This window comes from Corvus moneduloides, chromosome 10 (assembly GCF_009650955.1).
Source record: "Corvus moneduloides isolate bCorMon1 chromosome 10, bCorMon1.pri, whole genome shotgun sequence".
In the NCBI taxonomy this organism is placed as follows: Eukaryota; Metazoa; Chordata; class Aves; order Passeriformes; family Corvidae; genus Corvus; species Corvus moneduloides.
The window spans coordinates 19,143,675-19,165,128 of record NC_045485.1 but is presented as its reverse complement, the minus strand read 5'-3'; the positions used below and the strand labels follow the sequence as shown (position 1 = coordinate 19,165,128).

General features: G+C 58.2%; 3 protein-coding genes across 7 annotated transcripts; 1 reads left to right on the top strand and 2 right to left on the bottom strand.

The window, feature by feature from the left end:
* The first annotated feature begins 148 nt into the window (after positions 1-148).
* On the top strand, positions 149-3,282 carry LOC116449004. 3 transcript variants are annotated; one of them, XM_032120124.1, is made up of 2 exons: positions 149-251; positions 1,407-3,282. In XM_032120124.1, exon 2 carries the CDS (start codon positions 1,431-1,433, stop codon positions 2,556-2,558), a length of 1,128 nt encoding a protein of 375 aa, XP_031976015.1. In that variant the 5' UTR covers positions 149-251; positions 1,407-1,430; the 3' UTR covers positions 2,559-3,282. The 3 variants fall into 3 exon arrangements, with proteins under 3 accessions (XP_031976015.1, XP_031976016.1, XP_031976017.1); XM_032120125.1 differs by lacking the exon at positions 149-251 and adding an exon at positions 282-367; XM_032120126.1 differs by lacking the exon at positions 149-251 and adding an exon at positions 864-951.
* Positions 3,283-3,446: 164 nt separating this feature from the next.
* LOC116449006 (PHD finger protein 13-like) lies at positions 3,447-7,636 on the bottom strand. Its single transcript, XM_032120127.1, has 5 exons — positions 7,446-7,636; positions 5,757-5,849; positions 4,861-5,461; positions 4,505-4,543; positions 3,447-4,393 (listed from the first exon to the last, which is right to left on the bottom strand). The coding sequence occupies exons 1-5, from the start codon at positions 7,545-7,547 to the stop codon at positions 4,167-4,169; spliced, it is 1,062 nt and encodes a 353-aa protein (XP_031976018.1). The 5' UTR covers positions 7,548-7,636; the 3' UTR covers positions 3,447-4,166.
* Positions 7,637-9,832: 2,196 nt separating this feature from the next.
* ABCF3 (ATP binding cassette subfamily F member 3) lies at positions 9,833-20,615 on the bottom strand. Of its 3 annotated transcripts, none has more exons than XM_032120110.1 (21): positions 20,501-20,614; positions 20,157-20,304; positions 20,003-20,082; positions 19,627-19,682; positions 17,842-17,960; positions 17,604-17,726; positions 17,065-17,331; positions 16,780-16,860; positions 16,176-16,235; positions 15,820-15,876; positions 15,593-15,615; positions 14,960-15,015; positions 14,626-14,826; positions 14,394-14,470; positions 14,107-14,151; positions 13,644-13,776; positions 12,961-13,049; positions 12,669-12,760; positions 11,986-12,118; positions 11,542-11,629; positions 9,833-10,725 (listed from the first exon to the last, which is right to left on the bottom strand). In XM_032120110.1, exons 1-21 carry the CDS (start codon positions 20,571-20,573, stop codon positions 10,567-10,569), a joined length of 2,160 nt encoding a protein of 719 aa, XP_031976001.1. In that variant the 5' UTR covers positions 20,574-20,614; the 3' UTR covers positions 9,833-10,566. The 3 variants fall into 3 exon arrangements, with proteins under 3 accessions (XP_031976001.1, XP_031976002.1, XP_031976003.1); XM_032120111.1 differs by having other exon boundaries at positions 17,842-17,939; positions 20,501-20,613; XM_032120112.1 differs by lacking the exons at positions 9,833-10,725; positions 11,542-11,629 and having other exon boundaries at positions 12,098-12,153; positions 20,501-20,615.
* Positions 20,616-21,454: the final 839 nt, after the last annotated feature.

The following is a 21,454-nucleotide window of genomic DNA, read 5'->3' as shown; positions in this document are numbered from 1 at the left end:
CTCAGCCGTGGGGGATCTCGCAGCAGCGTCCCCGCCGGGGCTCGCTCGATGGCGCCAGGCTCGCTGGAGAAACGAAACCGCATGGATTTGAGGAACCCGAAACTCTCGTGCCGGTGACGCGTGTCTCCGCTTCCTCCACGGCGGCCGAGCCCTCTGCCAGGCTCGGCGGCGCGGCTCTCGGCGGTGCTGTGCCATCCCTGCGCCGGGACCCTCCTCACACGGCAGCACAGCCGCGCAGCGGGCGCTCCAGGGTGGGTATCGCTGCTCCAGCTTCTTGCTGTCGCCCTTCTCCCGAGGGTCTGCTCGCGGTGGGACGTGGCGGTTCAGATCAGCTTGGGCCACCGGAGCTCGGCGGGGGTCCCGTCAGGTCAGCCTGTCCTTTCACAGTGGCGCCCGAGAGGCTCAGCCCTCTGCCCACGGGCGGGGATGGGCTACGCGGGGGCCGGGCTCGGACCCCTGCCCACGGGCGGGGATGGGCTACGCGGGGGCCGGGCTCGGACCCCTGCCCACGGGCGAGGATGGGCTACGCGGGGGCCAGGCTCGGACCCCTGCCCACGGGCGGGGATGGGCTACGCGGGGGCCAGGCTCGGACCCCTGCCCACGGGCGGGGATGGGCTACGCGGGGGCCGGGTTCGGACCCCTGCCCACGGGCGAGGCTGCAGGGCTTGTCCCCAGCCCGGCGTAAAACGTTCGGAGGTGCCGGCGGCGGCGAGATGCGGGGGAAGGCAGGGGGACGCCGGAGCGGGGATGCCGGAGCGGAGAGGGCATGCCCGCACAGATCCCGCGGCGCCAGTGGCCGAGCTGCTGCTTCCCTCTAGCGGGGACCGGGGGCTTGGCCGACGGCTGCGCCCAGCCCAGCCCCACCCGTCCCTCCCGCGCCCCTCGGGCCGCCGCCCTGCAGCACGTGGTGAAGGCGGGACGCGCTTCCGGAGCGGCGGCGGCGGCGGAGCGGTGAGAGCGGCGGCACCGGGCGGGGCGGCCGGGGCAGCTCCGCACCGCGGTCCCGGAGCATGCGTGGGATCCCCGGGGTGCTGCTGGGGGTTCCCCCCCCTCACGCCTGTCCGGCACCCCCGCTGGCCGAGCGGATGTGCCCGCGGGAAACCCGGCTGGTCCCCGGGCAAAAGCGGCTCCTGCGGGCACCGCTGCCGGGTCCCGGCGGAGGTGGCTCTGGGGGCCGCTGTGCCCCCGCCCTATCCTCGGGGCGGCCCGGGCTGGGCTGCGGGGAAAGGGGGTGAGAACGAGCACCTCAGCTGGGCCAGCTGCCATTCCACGTGACACGTGAGCCGAGGGAAGGTGTGGGAGTAGCAGCTCTGGCAGGAACACAGTGCCCTGGAGCAGGCGCAGGGAGGGCCAAGGAAAGGGAAGCGTTTTGAAGATCTGCATTAAACTTTATTCCACGTCCACAGTGTAAGATCCTCTGACTTGTAGCAATGGGGAGACCCAGGAAGGAGTCTGCTGGCACATCATCCCCCCGACCCGCAACAACTGCCTCCAAAACTGCCCCCGCTGCGCCCCCGCCTTCCACCTCAGCCACCCGGGCCAGGGCCACAGCTGCAGGGAGCCGATCCCGAAGCACTCCGGCTGCCAAGGCTACCACCCCCACGCAGGGGCGGGGGACAAAGGCAGACTCTGCTGAGCCAAGATCCACAGCATCCCGCAGAGCCCAGGGAGATGCTGGGGAAAAGAGCAGTGCACCCGCCAGGAGTTCTACAACCCAGAAGAAGGCACCTGATGCCAAGGGAGCCGCTGGTCCTGCCAGAACTGACCTGTGCCCACAGAAGAAGCAGCCTGAGGCTGACCCGAGCAAGGCCTGTGACTGGTTCCTGCCCCCTGTAAAGAGCCAGGACATACCAAGGGTGGAGAAGGAGACCCGGGGCCAGCGGGAAAACCCCAAGTGGTACGAGTGGCGGGAGAACCGCATCACTGCCTCCGTGGCCCCCAAAATTGCCAACAGCAAGTTTGCCAACAGCAAGACAGACAAGGTGCCCCAGTCCTACCTAAAAGAGGTGGTGGGCTCTGGCTCCAGGGTGCAGACCCCAGCCATGTCCTGGGGGATCCGCAATGAGAAGGTGGCTGTGGAAGCCTACAAACAGAAATTACAGAAGGGGGGCAAGCCAGTGCAAGTGGAAGACTGTGGCCTTTTCATTCACCCGGAGAAGAAGTGGCTTGCTGCCAGCCCTGATGGGATCATCAAGGACGCAGCCACAGGGAAGGACCTGGGGCTGCTGGAGGTGAAGTGTCCCTACAAGCACAGGAACAGGACAGTGCGAGAGGCCTGCAAGGACAAGGACTTCTGCCTGGAGGTGGATGGGGATTCCTATGCCCTGAAGAAGAATCATCCCTACTTCACTCAGGTCCAATGCCAGCTGGGAACCACTGGCTTCCAGCACGCCGACTTTGTGGTGCACACCAACAAGGAGACGGCTGTGGTCCCCGTGGAGTTTGACAGGGCGTTCTGGAGGAATACGGTGCCCAAGCTGGAGAAGTTTTACACGGAGGCGGTGATTCCCCACCTGGAGCAGAAGGCAGGCAGCTCTGTCTGGGCCACAGAGGAATAGACCACTGCCTGCCTACCTCAACTGGATACTGCTTGGCTGCATAACTCCAGCTTTGTCCCCTAGCAGAGAAATTACACCCAGGTTAGTTGCTGTTCCTGGACCATTCACAGCCTTGGGACTGAAACGTTGTACCAGCAGGACCCTGCTTGGTAAGGGTCCCCACAAACAGTGCCTTCTTGCTGCCCCAGCCAGGTCAGCACTCAGCCCCCAGAGCCTTCTAGTCCTGTCACCCTCACTGCATCTCCCACCTGTCCCAACAGCATCCCTGATGGAAGCTGGCACACCTCTGGATCTGCAGATGAAGCCAATGATATCTCTGTGTTGGAATTAGAGGCTTATTTTATGGAGAAAACTGGAACCTTTGGCACCTCAGTTGTTGTCGGGACTAATTTTTAACTGCACTCCAGAATGGAAACGGAGACAAGAAAAGTTTGTCAGAGGCCAAGAGCAAAACTTGTCTTTTGAGCCCAACAGCGATGTGCCTTAAGCATCAGAGCAAGGGCACATGGACACCCTTCCTCCCTGAGCCATCAGACCTGCTGCTTCTGCAGAATAACCCACGACATTCCCCGTGAGATGCCTGCAGGTTCTGGAGCATGATTCTCACTGAAGAGATTGTCCCCCAGGCCGTGCACCTCCTGAGGACCTACCCATGGAGCATCCCTGTAAACTGCAGCAGCATGGGGAGGTGGTCATTGCCAAATTAAATATAGATGCACTGGTCTGCTTGTTTCCTGTTGTTTTTGCAGCTTGGGATTTATCTGGGGGAGTAACAGGGCTGAAAGGTGTCCCTGCACCAGGTCCCCTCCCAGCCACAGCACAAGAGAAGCACTTGCTTCCCAGAGGGACATGAGAACCAAGGCCACTGACCTATGCCAAAGCCACCACTGTTATGGCAAAAGTATTTATTATATACATAAGACTCCAGTCACACTCCACAGGGCAAGGACCAGAATTCGCTATAATACAAATTAACTATAATACAAAGTAACTATAATACAAATTAACTATAATACAAAGTAACTATAAAAACATAAAGCACTTTTGGGGCCCAGGCTTTCCACAGGAGGAAAGAGGCACAGGGACGAGCCTGGGGGCTGCTGTGTGACAGGGGGCTGTCCCACACCCTGCCCCCAGCTGTGGTCCCACAGTAACCAGATGTGCAAGTAGGAAAGAACCCAGTTAAGAATTATAGTCATGGGGACTAGCAGGTGGGGGCTGAGCTGAGTGTCACCAGGACAGGAGCGGGGCCTGCATACCCCAGGGAAAGTGCAGAAGGCACATGGGCAGGGCTCTTTGGAGGGGCTGTGAGGAGGAGGTGGGATCCAACAGTTAGTGCATGTGGGGCCCCAGGAGATCACAAACACTAACACACCACCCACAGGGATGCGCATCTAGACCACCCTCCTATCCCCCACACACTTCTGGGATAACCGAGCTCTGTGGCCAATATGATCCTCAGGGAGGAACCGCAGGGCAGCTTTCAAGGGCCAGAGGTGTGAGGGGAACAGTCTGGCCCTGTGTCCCAGCCCCTCCCCTGCCAGTGCATTGATTGTCTAAGTCTTCAGGTTAAAAAGGGACCCCCAGCCCTCCTGCTCTGCAGGAGCTTCAGTCAACGAGGCGCTTGCGGGGCACTGTCCGAGCTCGGTTCGAGCGGCGAATCTCCTGCTTGGCATCCCGGCACCGCTGGCAGATGAAAATGTCAGGCACATTGGATTTGCGGATCTTGGCACAAGAGAGGTGGATCCAGGTAGCGCATTCGTTACATTCGATCATGGGCCTCCCTGCGAAGGGCTTCATGCAGAAGCAGGTGATCAGATCCCAGGCATCATCGTCTGCTCAGGGAGAGAGATACACCGGTCAGACACCACCTTATCAGCTGCAGGTCTGGCTGTAGCCAGACCAGCCAGTTCCACTGGTGTTAAATGGGACAGCCCTCCACTCACCTTCTGCTTTGGTGTTGGGAACTTCTGTGAATTCAACTGCTAAAGTTGCAAGAGGGGGAAAAAAGAGAGAAAAAAAAATAAAGACCAGAAGAGTAAGGCAGCCCTACACCCCACTTCAGACCTGTTTCAGGTCTGCACCACTTGCTCTGCAGAACAGAGCTGCCAAAGGGCAGGTCAGCTCCCTGCCCTCTGCTCTTCAGTCCCCCAGGTCCCAAAAGTATTCCTCTTGCTGGGAGAGGCTTGGGCTATCGACAGACCCTCCTTGTGGCCAGCAAGGATGGCTCCAGCTGACGAGGGACAACGTTTGGCACTGGCTGCAGCACAACAGGGCCCTTTGCAATCCCCCAGACACTTACCACTGAGCTGGGAGGTGTCTCTGCTTGTATCTTCCCCTGTGCTTTGGTCCAAGGTATTACAGGGACTAGGGCTTTTCCTCCCTCCAGAGAAAGGGTCGTGCTCCTTAAGCTGAGGATCATCTGCTGGCTTCTCAGTTCCCTGCGCTCCGTACCTCAAGTCCTTCTCCTCCGTCATCGGCTCCTCCAGGAGGGAGTTGGGCTGGGGGTCCCCAGGCGGGTCCAATAGCTCCTCTTTCACAGGAGACAGCTGTCCTGCCAGTGCAGCCAGCTGCTTCACCCCATCCTGCTCTGCCCCAAAGTCCTTCCAAGCACTCAGCGGTACCCTCTTCTTCACCTCCTGCTCCAAAATGCGTTTCTTTGCTGGTGGTTTCTTCCGTTTGATTTGCTGGGGCCGGACGTTGTAGAAGGCGGTGGAAAAGGCAGGGCTGTTTATTAGCAGGCCATTGTCCACAGCCCCCCTGGCCACAGCATTCCTGCTCTTCCTATTGTCCATTGGGATGTGGCCATCGGAGGAGTGAGATGAGGTCGAGCTATCGCTGTCCTGAGTGCTCCCCGTGCTGTTCTGGGGGCTCATGCTGCCTCCATGGGTCCAGGGCACATACTAGTGGCAAGAGGGGAAGATGAAGGATTAGCATGAGAGACCAGAGCACAGATATTCAGGGTAAGGAGAGAATGACTCTCCTGCAGTGTCTACCCAAACTTCAAGGCCAGGCTGGATGGGCCCTGAGCAACCTGATCTAGTGGGTGGCACCCGTGCCCCTGGTAGGGGAATTGAAACTAGATGATCTTTAAGGTACCTTCCAACCCTCTTTAAGATTAGGAGCTGGGTCTGCACATACCAGGGAGACCAGGAGAACCAGTGTCTTTGTAGAGGAAAACTGTGCAAGCCCGCTTACCTCTTCAGGGTACGGGATGTAGCCTGCATAGGCCAGAACGAAGGTGCAGAACTGGTTGAAATCCTCCACAGTTCTCCGCCGCTTCTGAAGTGGCTGCAACAAACACCACGAGTGGATTAAACTCCCAGGATATCCCAACCAAGCCGATATCACAGCCGGCTCTGGCGGCAGCCCTGGACCATCCGGCAGTTTTACAAGCACGGAATATCGAGGTCACCCAAACATCCATCCTTCCCGTAACTCTTCTTCATCATCTGCCGAGGCAAATGCAGCCCCTTCCCTTTAAACCCAGATGCCAGGCGGGGTGGTGGTGGGGCTGGGCGGAGGGGGGAGGGAGGGCCGGACACACGCGACGACACCGTGACGACATGCCGGGACACCCAGAGCCCGGCAGCCGCCGGCGGAGCCTGGATGAGAGGCTCGGGGCCCCGGTGCCGGCATGTCCGCCCACGGGCGGTGACTCCAGGCTGGGGGATGCTCCCGGGGCAGCGCCCGGCGCGCTCGGGGCTCAGTCCCGCGGGGGGAGCGGCGGCAGGGCCGGGCGCCGTCGGCAGCACCAGCGCCCCCCGGGGCAGCCCCGCACCCCGCGGCCGATCGGGGGGGAGCCGGGGCCGGGCCGCAGCGCTCCCCCCGCGGCGGCGGCCGGGGATGGGAGGGGGTGTCGGGGCCGCCCCCCCGCGCCGCCCGTCCCCGCGCCGGGCACCTGATGGCTCCCAAGATGGCGCCGCGCTGCCGGTCCTGCCCCGGCCGACCGGCCGGGGGGGACCCCGCCCCCCAAAACGACACCCCCGCGCCCGCCGCAACCGCGCCGGCACGGGACCCCCCCGCTCCCCCCGAACCGGCGCGCAGCACCCCCGCTCCCCTTCACACACACACACGAGCGCTCCGGCACCCCCGCAGCCCCCAGCCCACCCGACCGCCCTGCCGCCCCCCTATGGGGACCCCGACTGCCGCCACCGCCCCCCCGGGGCAGCATCCCCCGCCCGTGCCCACAGCCGCCCCCAGAGGACTCCTCTCCCACGCACAGCCCCCGCGGGCACACACAGAGCCGCCCCCCCCCCCCGCGCACATACAGACACTCACACACACACAGAGCCCCCCCCCCCCAGCCCTCCCCCTCCAGCACAACCACCCCCCCCCCCGCACCGAGCGCTCCCCCACGAGGCCCTCCGCGACACACGACCCCCCCCCTAGCACACACGGAGGGACCCACAACCCCCCCTCGCACACACATGGCCACACAGAGGGGACCCCCCCCCCCCCGTACAGCCACACCGAGGGACCCCCCCGTACACACACAGAGCCACACCGAGGGCACCCCCCCTCCGTACACACACACACAGAGGGCACTCCCCCCCCCCCCCGTACACACACACAGCCACAGAGAGAGGACCCCCCCCCCCCCCCCCGGACACACACGCACCCAGGGGACCCCCTCCCCCTTTCACACACGCACAGAGGGGACCCCCCCCCCCGCACACACATACACAGAAGGGACTCCCCCCCGCACACACACAGGGGGACCCCCCCGCACACACAGGGCCACACGAGCCCACCCCCCTTCGCGCACACACAGACGACCCCCCCCCGCTCCCGAAGGCACCCCCGCACCCCGCGGCGGCTCCGCACCCCCGATGCCCAGCACGGAGCCGCCCCGCACCACGATCCGCTCCCCACCGCCCCGCTCACCTCCTCGGGCGCCGGGGACGCGGGGCTGGGCACGGGGCTGCTCCCCGCCGAGCACGGCCCGCCGCGGGGGCAGGGCTCCGCCGGCTGCCCGCCGGCGTTCATGCCGGTGCCGGTGCCGGTAGCAGTCCCGGTGCCGGTAGCAGTCCCGGTGCGGTGCGGTGCGGTGCCCGCCGCCGGTGGGAGCGAGGCTCGAGCGCCGCCCCGGCCGCAGGGGCGGGACCACCTGGTGGCGGGGAAGGCGGGGGCGGGGCCTCGCGGCGATCGTCCCGGTGCGGGGGGGTGCCGGTGAGTGTCCGCCCCTCCCGGTGCCGAACACGGGGGCGCAGCCCGGCTGGACTCGCCCGGACCCGCCGCCAACGGCAACGCGGAGGCACCGCCCACCGCCCGCGCGGGGTCGCGGCTCAGGGAATGTTGGGGCTCGGGGGGAACACCGCGTTCGAACGGTCCCCGCGCGCCGGGGCGGGGCGGCACCCACCGCACCGGGCTGCTCCGTCCGACCCGGCCTGGAACAACTCCGCGGCTGGGGCATCCCCAGCCGCTCTGGCCAGCCTGTGCCTCCGCCTCCCCACACTCCCGGGGAAGACTTTCATCCTAGTATCCAATGTAAGTGTCCCCTCTTTCAGTTAAAGCCATCCCCCCTTCTCTTATCCCTGTCCGACTGTGTAAAAAGTCACTCTTCCTCTTTTTTAAATATGTCAGCAGCAAAAGCCACCCCAGAAGTCACATTTTCTCGTTATTGGATGAGGATGGGCACCCCACAAACAGGTACATAGACAAGGCAAAGATGTTTAATGCTTTCTTCAGCTTTCAACACCAGTGATGGGCTCTAGGGGTGCCTGAGATGGAGGACCACGGCTGTGAGGACGATAAACTCCCAGTCAATCCCAAACTTGTTCCAGCTGAATCCCTTTATGGGGATGGTGTATGAGGCCTTATGGAATTCATCCAAGAGTACTCAAAGAGCTGGTGGATGTCATCATGAGACCTCTCTCAATGATTTTTGAATGCCACAGGAATCTGGAGTTGACTGAAAACTGGCAAACACTTTTCCAGTTTTCTGAAAGGGCAAGAGGGATGATCTCGGGCACTATAGGCCTGTCAGTCACATTTCAGTGCCTGGTAAAATTATGGAGAAGATTATTCTGAGAGTTATGGAAAAATACCTGAAGGACAAGGCAGGCATCAGTCACAACCAGCACAAGTTCATGAGGGGAAAGTCCTGCTTGAGAAACTTAATTTCCTTTAAGGACAAGGTGACTCACGTAGCTGATCAAGGGAAGCCTTGATAAAAAATTTGGAGTTCAGTAAAGCTTTCAATACTGTCTCTCCCAGGATTCTTCTGGACAGAATACCCAGCACACAGATAGATAAATATGTCATGAAATGGGTGAGCAACTGGCTCATGGCTCAGGTTATAGTGAATGGGGTGACATCAGACTGGCAACTGGTCACTAGTGGGGCTCTGCAGAGCTCAATTTTAAGGCCAATGCTCTTCAAATCTTCATAAACAACTCGGATGCAGGACTTGAAGATACACCGAGTTTGCCAACGAATCTGAAGCAAGACAGCTGCATCAGCAGATCCCCCCAACCAGGCAGCCCATAGTAGACCCCATACACAGGCTGTCTTTTGCTGGTCCTGTCCTTGATTTTTACCCACAGGCTCTCAACCTGTTTATGGCTGTTACTCAGAGGCAGATCTTCACTATCTGTCCTTTCCTTAGGAGAGTCCAACACCCCTGCCCCTCCTTTCCATCCTCTCTTCTGAAATCTTGTAGCCCTCCATTGCAGTGTTCCAGTTGTGTGATATGTCTTGCTGTTTCTTTCATAGCAATTACATTACGGTTTTTTATTTGCACCATGGTTTCCAACTCCTCTTGTCACCCATGCTGCATGCTTTGGTGTGGAGACACTTCAACTGGGCTATGGGCCTCTTCACCGTTTGGGAGGAGCTCTGCCAAATAATTCCTTTGAGACGATTTATGGGTATTACTCTGTCGCTTCCTAAGGTGTTGGTGTTTCCTGGTTCCTCTCAGACACCCAGAAATACATCCCCTTACCCTGCTCAATATAATTTAAAGCTCTGCCCCCTTCCTTCTGCCCACCCTGTTTCCCCCCCAAACCACAACCGGATCCGGTACCCTCCAGAGCTGACATCCAACCCCAGCCTCACAGCAGCTCCATGCCCCCAAAGGTGGCCTGTGGCCCCTCACTGCCCAGTGGGACACTGGCACACTCCATCCAGGAGGTCCCAGCCTCACCTGAACCACAGAGCTGCCATTTAATTCAGAGAATCATCTGGAAAGCATCTCCCCCTCACCAGCCTTGCGTTTGGGGCAACACTCCCCCCAAAATCAAGGCCCACAGCCCCCCAAGGAAAGGAGAGCATTGCACCCACTGCGTCCTGCATTTATTTACACCACAACCTCCGTGTGGGTGGGTAAGGAGGGATGCCGGGCAGCCCACCCCCGGGCCAGTTCAAAGGCAAGGCAGGCAGCGAGGCGGTACCGGCAGCAGCACAGGGAAAGGAGCAGGGAGCACACCCAGGAGAGCTGGGCTCTGGCTCCCTCGGCACTATAGACGTAAGCAAGCCCCAGCACCAGGGGGCTGGGGAAGAGGCGGGGGTCACTTTTAGCAGCAAAGGCCTCATTTCCCTCAAAGGCAGCAGGGAGGACAGTGGCATGTGATGGAGCTGGACTAGTGTTCAGGCAGTTAAACAAAAAAACAAAGAAAGAAAAAGGCAGAGGGTGAAGCAAAGAAACACATAGAACAGCTCTTCTGCCCTGCAGAGCACGGAGTTAAACCGAGGGTCGGGATGCTCTGCCTTCCCTCCTCTCGGCACAGCAGCAGCTCCAGGCACAGCCTTCCCAGTGTGGCCAGTGCCGGGCACAGCCCCGGCCAGCAGCAGAGCCCCTGGCCACGCACACCAGACTCCTGCTCCGGTGCTGTCCTTCCACCCGGCCCCGGGAGGGGAGAGCAGTTCAGGTGGCAGTTTGATGGCATGGCTGACGGTCCATGTGGGCAGCAGCATCCTCGGCACTGTGCCAGGCACAGCTGGGATGGATGCCGAGGTGGCCGAGCTTTGCCTTCCAGCCCCTGGTGCAGTCCGGCTCCCACCTCCCTTATAGGAAACCCTCCTTCCGGAACTGCTCCTTCAGGATGTCTCTGTACTGGTCAAAGCCACCCTCGATGCGTGTCACAGTGGCGTTCTCACACACCCACAGCTCCTGGCACACCAGGCGGATGAAGCGCTCATCGTGGGACACCAGGATTATACCACCCTGTCAACACATAAGGGGGAAAATTCGCAACTTAGTGGAGCACAACCCAGGGCCCTGGGCTGGTGGCATGGAGATCTTGTACCTCTGTCCAGCCTGTGCCCACCACTTCAGTTTTCCATCCGTTCCAGGGAAAACTTAACAGTATTTTGCTGGCAGGGAGCTCATCCCAGCCTTTCTTTCCTTCAGGGGGACAGACAGATCACCTATGGAGGAGCCATGTGCAGCAGTAACACATTTAGTCTCCACTCTCAGAAGGCAAGTGCAAGGTTTGTTACTGGCTCTCCAGGTCTCCAACAACTTCAAGGATGGAGAATCCACACAAAGTCAGTAACAGGGAAAAGGCGTCTGGGTAAGGCCATGAGCAACCTCAGCTAAGCTTTTCTTTCACAGGAAAACTGCCCCAACCTGAGCAACAACCAGTGAGATCCAGGTTGATCACATTGGTATCTGGAGGCTGAGTCTTTGGAGATCAGGCATAAAACGTGCCTAAGGAAGATCTGAGCAGCACCAAGGCAGGGCTGGGAGCTGCACACAGCACGTGAGAAGTCACAGTGTAGGTGACTAGTGAGGATGGGACAAGGTGCTCTCTGGGCTACTACTGCCACTCGCAGCCACTCCTAGCCAAAGCCCGCAAGTAAACAATCCACCAGGATGGATGGCTAAGGCAGAAATGTGACTCATTTCCCAAATTCTGTCCTAGACTTGAAATCACTCCTGGTATTTCACCATCCACCTCTGGCTGAGGTACCAAGTAAATTGAGCTGGAGGCTGCAGGAAGTGTTAGAAAAACAGAAGATGTTGTTGGGAGAACCTTACCCGGAACTTATTCAGTGCCTTTGCCAGTGCCTCAATGGTCTCCATGTCCAGATGATTTGTTGGCTCATCCAGGATGTAGAAGTTTGGACTGGAAGAGAAGACAGCTCTGAGGATGCACTGAAACAGGCTCAGGCTGGGTCTGCACTCTGACTGCTACTTTAGCTGCTTAGAGCCACAGCCACTGGAATGTGCCTGGCCCCAGGATCGGTACTGCCCAGCCCCAGGGACACCTTTTATCCCTGGGAGCCCAAAGCAGTGGGAGAAAACCACCTGCCTCCTTTCACACAGTCTCCCCAGGGTGACAACCTCCCTCTCCATAAAAACCCCCAAGGACAAGGCTTCTGTGGGGTAGTAGAAAGTCCCTGGATGCCTGCCTTCCTCCCGGTGAAGCAAGCTCCAGGGATGAAGCCATGCAAAAATTAACAGCGTTTGGGAGAAAATTACCAGGGCATGGTCATCTGGGCAAAGGCCACACGACTCTTCTGACCTCCGGACAGGCTGGCCACAGGACGCACAGCCAGCTCTCCAGAGACACCGTAGCTCCCCAGCTGATGCCGGTACTCCTCCTCCGTCTTCCCTGCAGGATCATGTCACAACACAGCTATGGCACACCTGGTGTGACACAGGGCCGCAGCTGGGTAGCCTGTGCCAGGCCAGCAAACGGGATGAGCTCAGCAGCACTTCCAGGCAATTCCCTCCCAAGCAGGGGGGTTGCAGGGAAAACCTGACTGACACAATCAGGACAAGGGCTGCAGGGCTGGTGACTGACACCAAGTGATGCTACTCCCAAATCCCTGTCACTGGGTTAAGTAATGGAGAAGAGAACTAGAGGTTTTGGCAACTGGGAAAGGGGGATCCAGTGCTCATCCTATGAGTAGGAAAGCAGCTCATTCACCCCCAAAACTTGGCACCAGCCTGAGACATGCAGACTGCCAGCTATTCCTGCTTCTCATGGCTGGTGACCTGAACTCAGCTGGACGAGGGGAGTTATCCCAGTGCTGGCTGTGACCCTTAAGCACTGACAGCACAGAGCTTTCTGCCCAGGACCATGGACAAATCAATGCTCCTCCATGCACAGCAAAGGAGACCTCAACAGCCCAGATCTTCTGGGATCAACAAAAACTCACCTGGGAACTTTCTTGCCAGTAACTCTACAGCACTGATGTTCAAGTCTAGTTGATCCACATGGTGCTGGCTGAAATAACCGATCTTTAGGTTTCTGCAGAGTGAGAAGAGGGATTGGGAGCTGGTACCAGGTGCTACAACCACAGCATTGATAGCTGCAGTGCCATAAGGGGACATGTGTGTGGGTGTGCTGGACCCATCCTGGTCACTCAAGCAGCCACAGCTCCAAAGCACAACCCGGGAGCCCCCAGCTGCACCATTCCTCCCAGTCCCTCAGCCTTTCTATCCAGGTACCTGTGAGTGTGTCTGATCCCTCTGACTGGTGCCAGCTCCCCCATTAAGATCTTCAGCATGGTTGACTTGCCAGCGCCGTTTTCCCCAACCTAGAGAAGCAGCAGCAGCATTGGAGAATGTGATCCATGAAGGCACTTCGGAGAGGGGGGCAGTGATCAGGGAATTTCAGTTTTTGCAGATGATGAGGGGGACCAGGACAGAGCATAAACGGTGACTTCAGCTACCAGGAAGCTGCATTTCTATCACTGACAAGTAGCACTGGCAGCAGTGCCAGATGTTCCCTCCCCAATCCTCAAGCCTAAGGAATACCTGGTCCCAACCTCATTTGCAAGCGTACAGTGTCTGCTGCCCCATCCAATGAAGCAGGGCCCCCACGACATGCTGCTGTCACCTAACAGGAGCCACATATGGACCCAGTCTCTTCTCAGAGGCATCCAGTGAAAAGATGAAATCAAAAATTCTAACTGGTATTAGGAAAAATGTTCCAATGTTCCTCAAAATTAGGATGGTCAAATGCTGTGATAGGACCCAGTGGAATGGAAGAAATAGTCCTCCCTGGGAATATCCAGAATTCAACTGGACAAGGACATGAGCAACCTGACCTATAACCAAAGCTATCCCTGCTTTGAACAGGGTCCGCCCAAGGTCCCTCGCAGCCTCCATTATTCTGCAATCCCACATACCACACAGATGCGGGACTCCAGGTCAGCAGAGACAGAGAGGGAACGAAAGATGTAATGACTTGGCTCATAATAGAAGTCTACTTCATCCAGCTGCAGGATTGGGGGGGAGAACTTCTCAAAGCCATCGGGGAACCTGAGAAGGCAAGAAGAGGTGAGAGACGGCCAGGAACTTCAGAGACTCCCAATCCCCCAGAACAACCTCTGTAACCCCCCAGATGACAAGGAGGGCTCCATACCATGCAGGGCCTCAGGGAAGGACGGTCACGAGAAGGCAACAAAGACCTGCAGCCTTGGCCCCAAGAGGGAACCCAGCCTGAACGAGGGGACCTGTCTGGGTTCCCTGTCAAGAGTGAAGCTGGCCCACACAAAGGGGTGGTTGTCCCAGATGGGACAGGACTCTGGAGAAGCTTATGTCAGAAACAGAGCCAGGTACCCTCCAAACAATGGCTCAAGGGACACTTACCTGATGATCACTTCAGATTCCTTGTCCACAGGTTTCAGCACTGGCCTGCAAGAAAAGGAGACATATAACCAAGGTGCTCTGCACCTTGGGTCTGCTCCCACACCAGAAGCCCAGGTAGAGTCTTTAGCTCTGTGACACCTCATCCTAACCAAAGCCTCTGGACCAGAGACAGGCACCCAAAAAGCCCAAATCACAATTGTATCTGCTAGGTACCCTGGGAACTTCCATTTCTTCCCATGAGCACTGCCCCTTTCCCACCTCCAGCAAGGAGCAGGACAGGCACTCACAGCTTCTCCAACAGCTTGAGCTTGCTCTGCACTTGGGATGCCCGGTTGGCGTTGTAGCGAAAGCGGTCAATGAAAACCTGCAAGAGAGAAAAGCGTCAGAGAGCCCCAAGTCCCCTTCAGCACCAACCACTCTGCTCCACTGCCAAACCTACAGCAACACAACCACTAAAGCAGAGGGAAAGGGACAAGGCTGGAAGAAGAATGCCCCAGCTCCACTGGCTTCTCCCAGTACCTGGATGTGCTCACGGTACTGCTGCTGGGCTTCATACTCTCGCTGCTGGTTCTTCAGCCGCTCCTCCTTGATCTTCATGAAGTTCTCAAAGTCCCCACGGTACATGTCCAGCCGCTGCGAGTGCAGGTGGATGATGTCTGTGGCCACTGCGTTCAGGAAGTTCCTGTCATGGGACACCACGAGGATGGTCGACTGCCAGGTCTGGAGGAGACAGCAAGAGGGAGGCCTGAGCACCATCAAGCCAGAGTACAGGGGTTGGTCCCACCACCCAGGGAGGTGAGGACATCTCCATCCCCCACCTTTCTTTGTATCAAGGTCTCCTGCCTCCCCCTACCTGCAGGTAGGTCTCCAGCCACAAAATTGCCCTCACATCCAGCATGTTCGTTGGCTCTGAGGGAAGGGAAAAAAGCACTGAGGTCAGGAGGGATGGGGATGGCTGGATGGTATATTTTTCCTATAGGAAAGCCTAGTGATCTGCACTGGGGAGGAGGAGAGCCTGGGGAACCTTTACCTGCAGCTCAGGGGACTCCTGTGTAGGGTGTGATGAGGTGGGGCTGAGGCTCAGGCAGGGATGCTCCCCCCACTCCGTATTGGTACTCAGAGCCTGGCGACCCACAGCAGCATCTCACCCAGATTCCCTACCCAAGGTGGGCATGCCCCGCAGTGAAGGGACTTCCCCCAGCACAGATTGGCAGCCAGGGTGCATCCTGGGAACTGGCAAGGGAAAGGGAACAAAACTTGGGGCAGGATGACATGCAGACCTCCTGGTTGGGGCACAGGGCAAGGCTCTGCTGAGCACAGTGAGAGCTGTTCCCCAGGCAGACTTCCCCGCGCCACTGCTGCCAGGCCAGCCTGTCACACAGGGCTATTTTGAGCAGGCAGATAAAGGCCATGGCATGTTCCCAACCCCAGGAAGGGCACAGGCAGGCCCAGCAGTGTCAGAGGGGCACTCACAGTATCAACTTACCATCCAGAAGAAGGAGATCTGGCCTAGGGAAAACAAGACATGGGTATCAGGAGCAGAAAGAGCACAGGGTCGGTGCAGCGTCTCACCACACACACAGAGCTGCAGTGCCTCCAGTGCCCCCCACCCCGAGAGCCTTGGTTGAGAGGACCCCCAGGCAGCACCCCTGCACCTCGCAGCATGGACAGCAAGGGGGCTTAACCCCATAGCATGAAGGCCTGGACACCAACCTGGCAAACAGGGCTCTGGCTAAGGCCAATCTCATTCTCCAGCCTCCAGAAAACTCTCTGAGGAGAGAAGATGCAGAGAGGGGTTACTGTTCAACACAGAACCACTCTGTTTGCCTGTCTGCAGGATCCCTTCTCCCCCATGGCTCTTTTGGCTCTGCTGTCACCCAGAGGCAGCTTGTCACTGCAGAGATTTCAGGCACAACACAAGATCTGTGGTCCAGCAGGAAGGTGGTTTGGCACTCCCAGGGCAGGAGACCACATTGGATGGGCAGGAACAGACCCCTGCTCTTCCTTACAGCCACAGCAGTGCCTGCCAGCCCCATCACTGCCTCAGCGCCCAAAGTTTGGAAACTTACTTGGTTGTCTGTTGTTGCATCTTTGCATTAAAGCCCAGCCCAGCAAGAATGACGGATGCCCTGGGGAAAAGGGGAGAGAACTGGAATCCAGCTACAGCATCCAAAGAGCACAGAACAAGACCTCAGACCCACGGACACCAAGGGAACTCTGTTACATATTTTAAAGCTATTCTGGTGCAGGAAAACTTCCCTGCACACCCAAGAGAAGCACTTGGCTAGAAAATGCAGCCCAGCAGGGGACAGCATCCACATTAAGTCCCAGGAGATTTGCAAGGAGTTTTCATCTCTTTGGCCATGAAGAATCACACCACCACCACCACCACCATCCCAAAACCGTTCCCCAGGCACCAGGAACCTAAGGAGGTCGGAGAGGAGCAGCAGCAACAATACAAGCCATCTGGGGCAAAAAAAAGTCCCTCCAGCTTCAGTGGAAAACTCAACTATTCCTAAACCAGCAGAGCTGTGACAGAGAAGAGACAAAACAGCAGGGAAAACCCCATCCCCACACACTGGATCCCAGGGCCACAGCATCACCCTTCCATATCCCAAACCACTGCTCAGCTCTGACCATGCCAACACAGTGGTGCTCACAGGGTGGTCTCACCTTGCTGGGGCCTTGTCTGCCTCAATCTCCTCCAGCTTAGCATAGATCTCTGATAGTCTGGCACCTTCTGTCCCTTCTCCCCTGGGGCAGAAAAAAGAGGAGTGTGAGGGACTCACTAAGTCAGGGTTTGAGTGCTGGGGGAGGCTGATCTCCCCAGGTAGGACTAAAGTGGGCAAGATGCAGCCCAGCCCTGCCAGAGCCTTTCTTTGGAAGGGAGAAACCTCAGAACAAGACCTCGTGATCAAGCGGCCACAGAAGGGCTGGAAATCCAGGGGACCACCTCACCTGCCAGCACTGATCTTGGCTGTCAGGTCCCTCTCCTCCCGCAGCAGGCTCTCCCTAGTGGTGTCACACTCCAGCACACTCTGCAGCGCCGGTGTCTCATCCCCTGCCACCTCCTGCTCCACGTGCAGGATGCTGATGTGCGAGGGGATGCGCAGGCTCTGGCTGGCAATCATCTTCAGCAGTGTGGTCTTCCCCAGCCCGTTCCTGCCCACCAGCCCATAGCGCCGTCCAAAAGCCAGGTTTAGGTCTGCTCCTGTCAGCAGGACACTGAAGCAAGGGAACAGGCAGGTCCCTGGTCAGACTGTCCCATGGAGAGGGGATAACCGGCAGCCACCTGCCCCTGGTGTATTTCAGGCTGTGCTGGAGCCAAGCAACCACCACAGGCTTCTCCTGCCCAAAGCTGATGGGGTCAGTGCCCACCTTGCTTCCTGATCTTTGCCACACCCTCTGTAATTTTTCAGCTGCTCTCTAATCCAGTCTCAAACACCCATGGTTCAAAATGCCAGCCAGGGTCTGTCCCACGCCCCCAGCGCACTCACCGCTCACCGAAGGACACATCGAAGTTCTCGATGCGCACATCATACGACTTGTTCTTGCCTGAGGACTCCATGCGAGTCTCCTTCTTGCTGGAAGCTTGGCTGGCAGACGCCTCCTCAAGGACTCTGCGGACAGGCAGAACACAGAGAGGGGACTCAACAGGAAAGCTCTGGTACAGTCAGATCCCAGCCGTGCTCAGCAGAGTGGGATGGGGATGTTCAAAGTGCCCTCCATGCTCACGGAGGGCCAGATGACTTCAGGGAATCCCGCTCCAGCCTCTTGTCCTGCTTGGCTTTCAGCTTGGCTTCTGCCTTCTCCAGTTTCTTGGCATTCACCATCTGGGACACAGAACAGAGAGTCTGAAGAAGAGAGAGCATCTTCAGCAAAACCCCCAAAAGCCCAGCTCTGGGAGAAGAAAGATCAATCAGCCTCTCAAGCCTGGAAGAAAAGGAGGGAGGAAGGACAGGGAAACTGGGACAGATTCAAGAGCATTTTGAGGAGGCAAATCAGGCCAGGAAGCTACCTCAGGAATGAAATCCTAAATCAATAGCTCATACACAGGTTCTGCCTCAGCAAGGCAGAGGTTTTGGCTGATCCTATCGTACAGTCAGTTTCTGTAGTTCTAGGGACCTGGATCAGCCAAGTCACTTCAATACCAGCAATCTGCTATCCCAGTGCCTCTTCTGGCATACCCTGTACCCACCCCTGAAGTGCACCATGAGGTATTTCCCTTCCAACACATTAAACGTTAGCCAGTTTGGAACAAACTCTTCTTGAGCAGTGGATCAGAGACAAAGAGCATTTAATTAACCCTGAAGGCAAGAAGGCGCCAAGAGTTTTAACCTGGCTTCTGGTCTTGGCCAGGCTTTCAGCCCACTCCAGCTTATTCCTGCATCGAGTCAAATATTTGTGGCTGACCAAGAACACTCCTAGATATTTCTAGGCAACTCTGCAGGCACCAGAGCACGTTACAGACCTGCATGCCAGACTGAAGAGCATCTTGTTACTAGAGCTGTGACCCCACACCTACAGACAAATTGAGTCACTCTGTAAACCATACAGAGTTCTGAATCTCCCAGTAAGACGTCCTCCCAAGCTTGACAGGCCTCCCAAAGCCACCTCTGAATTGTCTCCAATTTTTCTGAAGATCCTTTTTAGAGTTGCAGACACGAGAGCTGGAAAGTGAACCCAGTCACAACAACTCCGGTGCCAAAACCGGCCACAGCTGCCAGTTTTTGCTTAAGACTCCCATTCAGACACATGGGATTGTGTTAGGTCTCAGCTTCCACATGAAGGGTTCTCATCCTCAACACATTAACCCATGGAAAGGGAGCTCTGTGAGGGACCAGCCTAGCAAAGACATTGCCCACACTGTACAGCTACTGCCGTCCTTGCTTGGTGGATGTACAACTGCACCTCACCCATGCTCAGACTGTGGCACATCCAACACAGATGGCAAACCAGGCTGTTCCTGAGCAGCTACACATTCCATCAATGCAGATGTCCCGATCTTCTCAGGTCAGGGAGTGGAACTACTTCCGAACTTCTCTGCTCCTGATCTTACTTCCCAAACCACAACAACCTACATCCGTCTCTAGAGCTGGGCTTACAACCTCCCCACAGCAGCTCTCCGCTAACTTCCCACCTGTAACGTCCCCACATTCTGCTATTACCCCAGACTTTACCCCTCACTGAATATTCAAGAAGTCATCCAGGGACATCCTATTTTCTCAGTCAAAGGCCTTATTGTAGGAGCCAAAGGTCCTCACGAAAGTCAGAGTTCACTAAGGAATTACAGCAAAACAGATCTTGTCAAATTAATAAGCTGCTAACTCATGTTGAGCCTCTTCACCAGACCAAGGTCAAGAGCTTCCCGAACGACTGAGAGCCTGACAAGGAGGAGCAGTACCCCTGCAGCTGTACTCCTAACCAGGATGCTGCCTGCCTCAGCTGCTCTCCAAAGGTGAGGTGATGCAGCCCCACGTACCAGCTGCTCCCACAAGGAAGGGCACAGCCCTCACTCACCGAGGTTTGGCCTCTCTTCAGCAACAGCCCAGGCAGCAGGTCCGTGCTGGCATCGCCTGCAAGAAGACGGTGGGGTTGGCGAGCACGTGTGGCAGGGAGGCTCCGCAAAGCCCTACCTTAATGACCATCCATGCCCAGACATGACTGATCCCTCTCCCAACAGGATGAGGGACCAAAGGGCATCTCTCCACCTCCACGTTCACTCCAGCTTACCCTGCGGGTGCTGCTGCCCACAGCTCAGCAGCAGAATGAGAAATGCCTGCGAGGGAGAGCCCGAGGCTCCCCTCCCCAAGGTCAGGTGAGCACACACAACGCCTCGAGCCCTTCCGAGCTCCAGCATCCCGATGGGAGGACGTGAGCCTCAGGCATCACTCACCGTATCCATCAGTGATCTGGGAAAGCTGGATGGGGGCATCCAGCAACACCTGGCTGCAGCGCTGGGCTTGGCCATCGTCCCTGCGGAGAGGAGGCAGAGGGTGAAGTGCGTGAATGGGGTGAGGGGGTGCGACGGGGACGCCGGGTGCCCTTACAGCTGCAGGGTGTTGAAGAGGCGCTGGCAGATCTCCCTGATGGCGCCGTCGTCCTTGGTGTCCTGCGACACCTCCCGCAGCAGTTCGCCCACCGCCTCCTCCAGCTCGTCCACCGACTCGAAGTCCGCCCCGCTGCCGTGCAGGATCCCTGTGGGCACACGGCGCCGGCGCTGCACACCCCGCCGCTGTCGCGACAGGTGGCACCCTCCCGCTCCCCCTACCCCAGCCCTCCCCGGCCGCCTGTCGCGATTCGGGCGCTGCCGCCTGTCGCCACAGCGGGAAGGTGTCGCGACATGCTGCGCGGCGGGAGGCCGAGCCACAGCGGGCAGGCCGGAGCCGCTCACCCGTCACGTAAGCGAAGAGCTCGCCGTCCAAGTCGGGGAACTCGGAGCGGAGGATGTCGGCGCAGGACGCCATGGCGGGGCGGGCCCGCCCCGCGGAGCCGCCGCCGCCGCTCGGAGCCGGAAGGGACGGCGGGCGCTGCCGGGAAGGAGGCGAGCGGCCGCCATGGCGCGGGGGCCGCCGGGATATGTAGTCCGGGCCCGACTGCGCCTGTGCATTACGGGGCCGGGAGTGGCGATCCCGGCGCCACGGGCCGGGACAGCGGCACCGAGAGCGATCGGAGCGGCCGGGACGGGCCCAGAGCCCGCTCAGCCCCTGCCTGTCTGTCGCCCAGGGAAAGATGCTTTGGGAGGATTTGGGGTTTTTATCCTCCCTCTTTTAGAAAGTTTCTGCTTTTAAACCACAGTCAAGAAAGACACTGCAGGTTGGGGGTTGGGTTTGAATTTTTTCATCCACCCATGGGGAATGACCACTTGGACACCCTCATCTGCTCACAGACTGAAGACAGAGGGGCTGAGCCAAGGACCAGGTCCAGCTGCTCAGCAGTTGCTGGTTCCTTCAGCTATCCCGCACAGCGCCCACCTTGGCCCCCACCACCAAAAACCAAGTTAAAAGGGGAAATGGCTTTTGAGAATTTTTTCAGGTGCGCACAAGGAAAGGTCACCAAGATTCTCTTAAGCCTGGCTGGGGCACAGGAACCTGACTTACAGAGGGCTGGACACACTCCACCAAGAGTTCAGTTCATCCCAGCTGCAGCCCCAAGGAAAGCCCAGAGCATCCTCCTTTCTCCAGGGAGCTGCAGCATTGGCACAGCTGGAAACAAAAGCATCACTTGTCCTTTTCACCTACTAGCCCCCAAGCAGCCCAGGGCTGGGGAAGCAGCGCAAGCAAGCCCCAAGACACTGTGGCACAGGGCCAGGGCACAGCCCATGCTCTTGCAACACCAGTCCCAAACA

What these genes read in the sequence shown, in the direction of transcription:
- LOC116449004 (XM_032120124.1), top strand. Translation starts at nt 1,431, where the DNA reads ATGGGGAGACCCAGGAAGGAGTCTGCTGGCACATCATCCCCCCGACCC.
- ABCF3 (XM_032120110.1), bottom strand. Translation starts at nt 20,573, where the DNA reads ATGGCGTCCTGCGCCGACATCCTCCGCTCCGAGTTCCCCGACTTGGAC. An exon ending in GCTCTTCGCTTACGTGACGG is followed by an intron (nt 20,305 to 20,500) that starts GTGAGCGGCTCC and finishes GTGTGCCCACAG; the next exon opens with GGATCCTGCACGGCAGCGGG. An exon ending in CCAGATCACTGATGGATACG is followed by an intron (nt 19,683 to 20,002) that starts GTGAGTGATGCC and finishes GTCTTCTTGCAG; the next exon opens with GCGATGCCAGCACGGACCTG.
- LOC116449006 (XM_032120127.1), bottom strand. Translation starts at nt 7,547, where the DNA reads ATGAACGCCGGCGGGCAGCCGGCGGAGCCCTGCCCCCGCGGCGGGCCG. An exon ending in CGTCCCCGGCGCCCGAGGAG is followed by an intron (nt 5,850 to 7,445) that starts GTGAGCGGGGCG and finishes TGTTTGTTGCAG; the next exon opens with CCACTTCAGAAGCGGCGGAG. An exon ending in ACATCCCGTACCCTGAAGAG is followed by an intron (nt 5,462 to 5,756) that starts GTAAGCGGGCTT and finishes TCTTGCCACTAG; the next exon opens with TATGTGCCCTGGACCCATGG.